This window comes from Triticum dicoccoides, chromosome 3A (assembly GCF_002162155.2).
Source record: "Triticum dicoccoides isolate Atlit2015 ecotype Zavitan chromosome 3A, WEW_v2.0, whole genome shotgun sequence".
Taxonomy (NCBI): Eukaryota; Viridiplantae; Streptophyta; class Magnoliopsida; order Poales; family Poaceae; genus Triticum; species Triticum dicoccoides.
In genome coordinates, this window is record NC_041384.1 from 734,636,033 (window position 1) to 734,643,247 (window position 7,215).

The 7,215-nt window shown below is 49.1% G+C and overlaps 1 protein-coding gene across 1 annotated transcript; it reads left to right on the forward strand.

Moving 5' to 3' along the window:
• Positions 1–448: 448 nt before the first annotated feature.
• Positions 449–3,204, forward strand: LOC119273569 (polyubiquitin-like). Its single transcript, XM_037554687.1, has 3 exons — positions 449–548; positions 644–740; positions 2,523–3,204. The coding sequence occupies exons 1-3, from the start codon at positions 449–451 to the stop codon at positions 3,202–3,204; spliced, it is 879 nt and encodes a 292-aa protein (XP_037410584.1).
• Positions 3,205–7,215: the final 4,011 nt, after the last annotated feature.

The following is a 7,215-nucleotide window of genomic DNA, read 5'->3' on the forward strand; positions in this document are numbered from 1 at the left end:
TCGGGTCTACCGCCGTGCAATTGTTCGCATATGGATTGGGTGAATTTTAGCCTCTCTAGATCCTACAGTCCGTGTCAGGTAGGATTACATTGGAGGGTTGCGTGGTTTCATGGAATTTGTTGCTAACCTCATACCATCTTATATGTTACATTAGATCTTAGGATTATAATTGTCAATCATTGCTTCTCGCGAAAGAAACTCTTCATCTAGAGATCGGTGATATACATGGCAGTTCTTGTTATTGTACCCTTGGTCCTCGCACCACAGAATCTAATAAGTTAGACACTTACTATTTTTGAAATTTTGTTCTGTTTATATGCACAAGATAAAAAGATTGTCCAAAATCGTTAGATATTCTAGAACTCCCTCTGTAAAGAAATATAAGAGATGCCTGCGCAGAATCCTTTACTAACATGAAAATCAAATCCTTGACAGACTGCCTGCCAGAATGCCACCGAAGAAGCGCCTGCACCTGTCGCCCGCTCTTCCCAAGCTGGAAGACTATGTCGAGGAAGCTGCTCCTGCTTTCTCTACCTCTGGCACAGAAGGTAGCAAGGATGGTGAGGACGATGCATACGCATCACATTCTTTGTTCTGTACGGGGTCGTTGAGCGGCTTGCTTATGTTTTGATGGGCTTGGCAGATTCTGAGGAGGAAGTTGGCGACAGCAGCAGCAGCGGCAGGGACAACGAAGACGGTGGCAGCCATTCGTTGCAGATTGACGGTGCCAACATGGACGAGTAAGTGATCGGAGTTCTGTTTTTACTTTTTAGACAGTTTTTCTGTTTTACATGTGTGTTTCCTGCAGTTAATACTAGCTGCTAGGTGCAAATCAGCCCCTCGGTTGCTGTTAGGATCAGTGCAATATCCTGTTAGGAAAGCATTTTGTTCACCTGATAAACTCTATTATCAGATTCTGGAACACATACTTTGTCAACTTAGACCCCTCAGCTGGCTAAATGAATCAAATCGACTCTTCTTCAGCCTGTCAAATATAAGTTTCCAGTGTTAAAGTACTCCTCAGGTGCTAATAGTCCCATTATGAACACTTATATTGTAGCTACATACTTCTTTGAAAAAGGAACTAAAATATCGCAGAACACTTGTAACTGTTCTATTAATTTTTAATCTGTAATTTATATGCCAATCGGTAATTGAAGATGTGATTTTCATGTTAGTCAAGGCTTTTAAATTGTTTATTAATCTTGATCCTTGCAATCAATGCAATTTGTAATCAAGCCTTGTAATTATGTTATTGTGATTGCTTGTTATATCCTATCCACGGAAAAAAGCTTATGTCTATGTGTTATATCCTGGACAGAACATTACATCGTTATACTGAGCTGTAGTTTCATCTTTTCTGTTCACAATGAAAAACATTTGTCAGAAAAACAAGCAATAGTTGGTCGATTGGACTAAAACCAGATAAGGTTCGTACATGTGTGCTTTCTGCTTCTTCTCCTGTTTTTATTTATTTGAGATGTTGATTGCTTAGAAAAAGAACATACGAACAACCCCCTCCATAAAAAATAGTGCATACTATTACCGTGTTAATATTGAAAAGTTTCCAAATCTGCACACAAAGCTAGCCTCTGTTTTCGCCATGATTGTTCTTCTCCAGCTATATTGGCCATGCAAATTCGTTAAAGTGTCAGATTAGTGAGTTGTCTTTGTTTGTAGTTGTACCTTTGTTTTCATATGGAGGATAATCAACAAAATAGCCTTTCCCTTTGATTTGCTTAGTCACATGTAAATTCACCTCATGCACATCTAATGATATCCATCATCGAATACAATTGTGATGAGAGGGAATAGAGGTGTAGGGGTGTGCGATGATCGATAAGGAGGAAAGTGGGTGAAATTTGATGTTTGTCCCGACATGATAGGTAGCAAAGCTTGCTGAAGGCGAGTCATCATACACGGACAAGAGTCTTGTTTCCACTGCCGCAAGAATCGAATGGTGCACCTTCGTTACTACACAGTAAGACATGTGTTGAAGTTGCCACATGTCCTATATGATTGTCCATACTAAGATGACACCATCCATCGTTGCACGTTGATGGATAATTGCTGGGCACGCACATGAAAATTGTTGCTACATGGTTAAGAACATGTGTCAACCGAATAGAAGTATCACTTGATGAATACTTATAACTAGTCTCTTCAATATACAGAACTGAGTGACACCGCGGGGGGTGGGGGGAGATGCCGACGTTTGTTGCTACACGGGGTTATAACTATATAGTAAAAAAAAATACTTATAACTAGCCTCTTCAATATACAGAACTGAGTGATACCATGTGTATTTTTATGGTTGCTCAAGTCTTGAACTTTGCATGCTAAGCTTAGTGGATACCATGTTTTTGTAGAAACAAGATATTTACAGAGTAGATTTCTCTTCTTGCTTGGATTGTTTCTTATTTATACACTTCCTTATAGTATCTGCTGGAATTGTTGAGTTTTTTGTGTATTGTTCTGCAGCCTAAATATTGTCTAATAATTGGTCTTTTTTGGTTTGCTAGCCCATCCAAAGTGCACATCTTTGTCAAGAATCTCGCCGGCAGGAAAATCTGTCTCAGAGGGGTCCACTTGTCAGACACCGTTTACACCATCAAGATCCAGGAGCAGTACCGCCTCATCTTCGACGGGGTGCAGCTGGAAGACAGCCGTACATTGGCTGATTATGGCATAAGGCATGATTCCACGCTTGACCTCCAAGAAAAGATGCAAATCTTCGTGACGGAGACGCTGAGAGGAAGGACCATCACTCTCGAGGTCGACAGCCTAGACACCATTGACAAGGTGAAGGCCAAGATCGAAGACATTGAGAGCTTTCCCAAGGTCCAGCAGTGCCTCATCTTTGCCAACAAACAGCTAGAGGACGACAGGCGCACCTTGGCTGACCACAACATTTCGAAAGGGTCCACTCTTCTCTTCATACTCCTCCCGTGTAGGCCAGTAGAAAGTAGGATGATCCAAATCATTGTCAAGTCCCTGGACGGGAAGACCCTGACCCTTGAGGTCGGGAGCTCGGACACCATCAACAGTGTCAAGGTGAAGATCTATGAGAAAGAGTTCATTCCCCCTAGACAGCAGCGCATCCTCTTTGCTGGCGAGCAGCTGGAGGACCAGCGCACCCTGGCGGACTACAAGATTCTGAGCAATTCTACCCTTGTTCTGGTGCTCCGGCTTTGTGGTTGCTGAGCTGCATGGCCTGCCATTCATCAACCAGTTTTATTTTGCTGGAGCGAAGTAGTGGCGCGTTATCAGTAAACTATCATTCTAGTACTATATGTTAGTATAGATATGCTCCGGGATTGTTCCTTCACAGTACAAGTGTGGTGTCTTATCACTTATCAGTAAAACTACGTACTAGTATCATTTAGTAGTATGTTATTAATGTGTTGAGTAATTCTTTTTATCCATCTATCTAGAGGAACTACTATTAAGAGTCCCTGGCTCTGTAGTGTCATCAGTTGATTGAGAATACAGTCTATATGCAGTTTAACCGACAAATAACCTCCTTTCTGTACTCATTTATTTCATTTCTTCATTCATACCCATTGCAATTAATTTCTGTATCCATGTTTTCATCTATATCATCACAGTTAAAAGTTGAAGTGATTAGGATCATAACAGTGTGATTGCATGTTTCTTTTTACAAAGAAGATTTATTATTGCATACTGTAAACCACATGAATGTCACATTGACTTGGAATTTGGACTGCAAATAAGAGTTGGAGTCTAAGTTGTCCTCGTCCTTGCCGTTGGAGGAGAAGGAGGAGGACGGTGGCGTGAAGACAACGATGGGGCGTGGTGTAGGAGCCCTGGAGGAGGACAAGGAGACGTTCGCCGAATAGGCCCCCATTAGCCACCATGGAGCACTGGTGGCATAGGACCTTATGTGGACCATGGTGGGTGACGTGGCATTGGGATTTGGGCTGCAAGGTCTAGGGCTTGAAGGCGGATTGGGATTTAGAGGGCCGATGACGGGGTATTTATAGGAGGGGAGGCAAGTGTTACGGCGCCAATGGTTGGGCCATGCGTGCTCTTTTAGAAGGATATGTAGGCTTTAGGGATAAGGACTATTTTTGAAAATTTTGAACAAATAGGGAATAGTTTCAGGGGTAATTCTTTGAGGTGTTTAATATTTGTAGGGAAGGGCTACTTGACTTTTAACTTCCAAACCGGTTTGTCAAATGCTTCCCCATGAAAAGTAAAATCAAAATAAATAGTAAAACAATTTATGATTTTTTTTATGATAAACTTTGACAAATGTTTTGTATGTTGCAAAATTTTAGCACAAATGACATGCGTGAAAGGCATGGCAAAAAAAAATCAGCACTCCAAAATGTTTTCAAACTAGCATTTTTGGAACATCGATTTTGTTTTTTGTCACGACTTCGAAGAATGTCATTTTGTGCTAAAATTTTGCAAGCAAACAAAACATTTGTCTAAGTTTACCACAAAACAATTTCAGAATTTTTGAGTTTTTTTTACTATTTTTTTTGTTTTACTGTTCATAAGGGAGCATTTGAGCTCGGATGTAGATACCCTATGTCCGCGTTAAAAGACAAACAAGTAAGCTAAGGGCATCTTCAGCAGTTGGCCCCCCAGGGGGCGTCTAAAAGCGCCGCCTGGGGGTGAGCCGGCGAAAAAAATGGCCCTGGGGGCGAGTCGGTCCCCAGCCGTCGGCCCCCAGGCGCGTATCTTAAAAAAAACAGAACCGTTCGGCGAAGTTATGATAAAAACTAGTTAAATTTCGGCCAAACATGGCAAATTTCGGCGAAATTCGGCCAAACATTACATTAACCTAATCTAAAAAAAAGAAAGGGGCTGAAGTCGTTGCCGCCGTCGCTGCCATCGTCGTCGTCGGCCTTCTCCTCCATGACGCGGGTGCCCCTGCTGGACCCCTGCCCAGCGTCGCCATGGCGAACAGGCGGCGGCGCGTCGTCGTCGTCATCGCTGTCGCACAAGACGACGACCCCGCCTTCCTTGCGGCCGCGTCGGCGCTCCTCGAAGCGGCGTAGGGCGGCGCACTGGCGCTCCTTCTCCTTCTCGCGGCGCGCCTTCTCCATCCCAATGGAGTCCTGGCGCGCCCATTCGAGGGCCGCGTCGTCGTCGTCGAACTCCACCTTCACCGGCGCCAGCCCCGGCTCCGTCTTCACCGGCGCCAGCCCCGGCTCCGTCTTCACAGGCGCCAGCCCCGGTTCCGTCTTTGGCTTGACGAAGCGCGGAGGAGCCGACGAGGAGGCGCGCCGGCCGCCCTCGTTGATGACTATGCCGGCGCTGCGAGTGCGCCGGCCGAGCGGCGTTTCCGCCGCGGGCTCGGCCTTGACGCCGAGCAGCGCCGGAGAGCCGGAGGAGTGTGAAGAAGAGCGTGACGAGGAGGAAGAAGAGGAGGCGCCGAACCTCCTTGGCGCCCATGGCCCGGCGCGTCGGTGCTGCGCAGGGGCGGCCACCCTCGCCGGGGGGTACGCCAACGGCGGGTCGTTGCCGCCCTCGAGGTACGTGAGCACGCCCTCGAGTGTGCGTCCGGGGACGCCCCACCAGAGGTGGCGCCCCTCGCTGTTCTGCCAGCCGCCGACCACCGGCGCGCCGTTTGTGGACGCCAAGCGCTGCTGTTGGCGGCGCTCGAAATACGCCGCCCAGGCCGCGTGGTTGTCGGCGGCGTACTGGGGGAGGAAGAGTTCGGCGTCGGTGTGGGACGCGCGCACGATCTCGACCTCCTCGGCGAAGTACTTCGGCTTCGCCACGGCATCGGGCAACGGGGGAATGGGCACTCCCCCGACGATGAGTCTCCACCCCGTCGGCCCGGCGCGCATGTCCGGCGGCGCCGGGATGTTCGCCTGGAACAGGAGCCAGGACTCCTGTTCGCGGAGCGAACGGCGGCCGAAGCCGTTAGCCGCCGCCTCATCTCCGGGGAAGCGTTCTGCCATGGCGAAGGCGGGGCTGGGCGGGCTCGGGAGAGGTAGAGGGAGGGGCTGGGCGGCGGCGCTCGGGAGAGGTAGGGAGAGGAAGGGCTGGACGGCGGCGAGGGGCGGGGCTGGTGTGGGCACAGGCGAGTGGAGGCCACCGGCTTTTATAGCCGGGCCGCGCCCGTGTGTACGCGTGCGAGGGAGGGGAGGCGTCGGCGCGCCGTCCCGCGACGCGCCGCCCGTGAGGAATCAATGGCAAGGCTGATCGGCGGCAGCCTTGCCATTGATTCCCCGCGGGAACCGAGGCCGTTGGGGGAAGACGAGGCGCCGAGTCGCTGACGCGGCTGGCCCGCGTCTATTTCGCGCCAAAACAGCTCGCCCCGGCGCCCCCGGGCGCCCCCCAGCGCGCCGGGTTCGTCCTGGGTCCGCCGGCGCTGTTTTCGGCCCAAGCCGGCGAAAATCGGGCTCCTGGAGGCACGACTGGGCCATTTTTTCGGCGCCGGCACGAAAAAATCGCTTGGGGAGGCCTTCCTGGAGACGCGGCTGAAGATGCCCTAACAAGGCAGCTCTTTATAACTTCTCGGGAGTATATTTTCTGCTAACTTTCCCTGATAGCTGAAATACGTAGTAAGTTGTCAGAAATCCAAATCAGCTCTATGGAGCATATGCTCCTGCCCACCAAAATGGTTTTTGCAAATGTCCATTTAAAAGAATAACAGATATATTTATTGTCATGCCAAAATGCTATCTGCAAATTTTTACGAGGAAAGAGTATTTTGATCTATGCAAAAAAAAAGTCAAACGACAAATGCTACACTTAGGCCTCGTTCGGATCCTCTCCTGCTCCCACCTTCTAGTCTCAGCGCGTGGAGCCGTCCCGAACGCGGCAACTCCAAGAATCTGGCTTCGCGGAGCAAACGACCCTGCCAGTGGAAAAACAAGAAGCTAGTCCAACCCAGCTCCCAGCTTCCAGCTCAAAACGAGAAGTTGGAGTTCCAGCTCAAAATGAGAAGTTGCGTACCGGTTCGATCTATTTCCTCCTGAGCTCCTGTACGAGCCAGCGAGTAGACGTGGACGCTTCCACACCTTTCACTTCGAACTGGGGCGGCAGCCCATCACCATCTGCGTTCCCTAACAGCCCATGTCCCTGTAGCCCAGCGCCAGCCCATGCAGCGAAGGGAGAAGCTGGTCACAGCCTCCCGAACGCACGCAGGATCTCACAGGAAGCTGGAAGCTGGCGTTGGAACCTGGAGACGTGGATTTTCTAAATCTGGAGGACTTCTGAACGGGACCTTAT

Coding starts and splice junctions, on each gene's coding strand:
- LOC119273569 (XM_037554687.1), top strand. CDS start 449: ATGCCACCGAAGAAGCGCCTGCACCTGTCGCCCGCTCTTCCCAAGCTG. Junction 549..643: donor CTCTACCTCTGGCACAGAAG/GTAGCAAGGATG, acceptor TGGGCTTGGCAG/ATTCTGAGGAGGAAGTTGGC. Junction 741..2,522: donor GACGGTGCCAACATGGACGA/GTAAGTGATCGG, acceptor TTGGTTTGCTAG/CCCATCCAAAGTGCACATCT.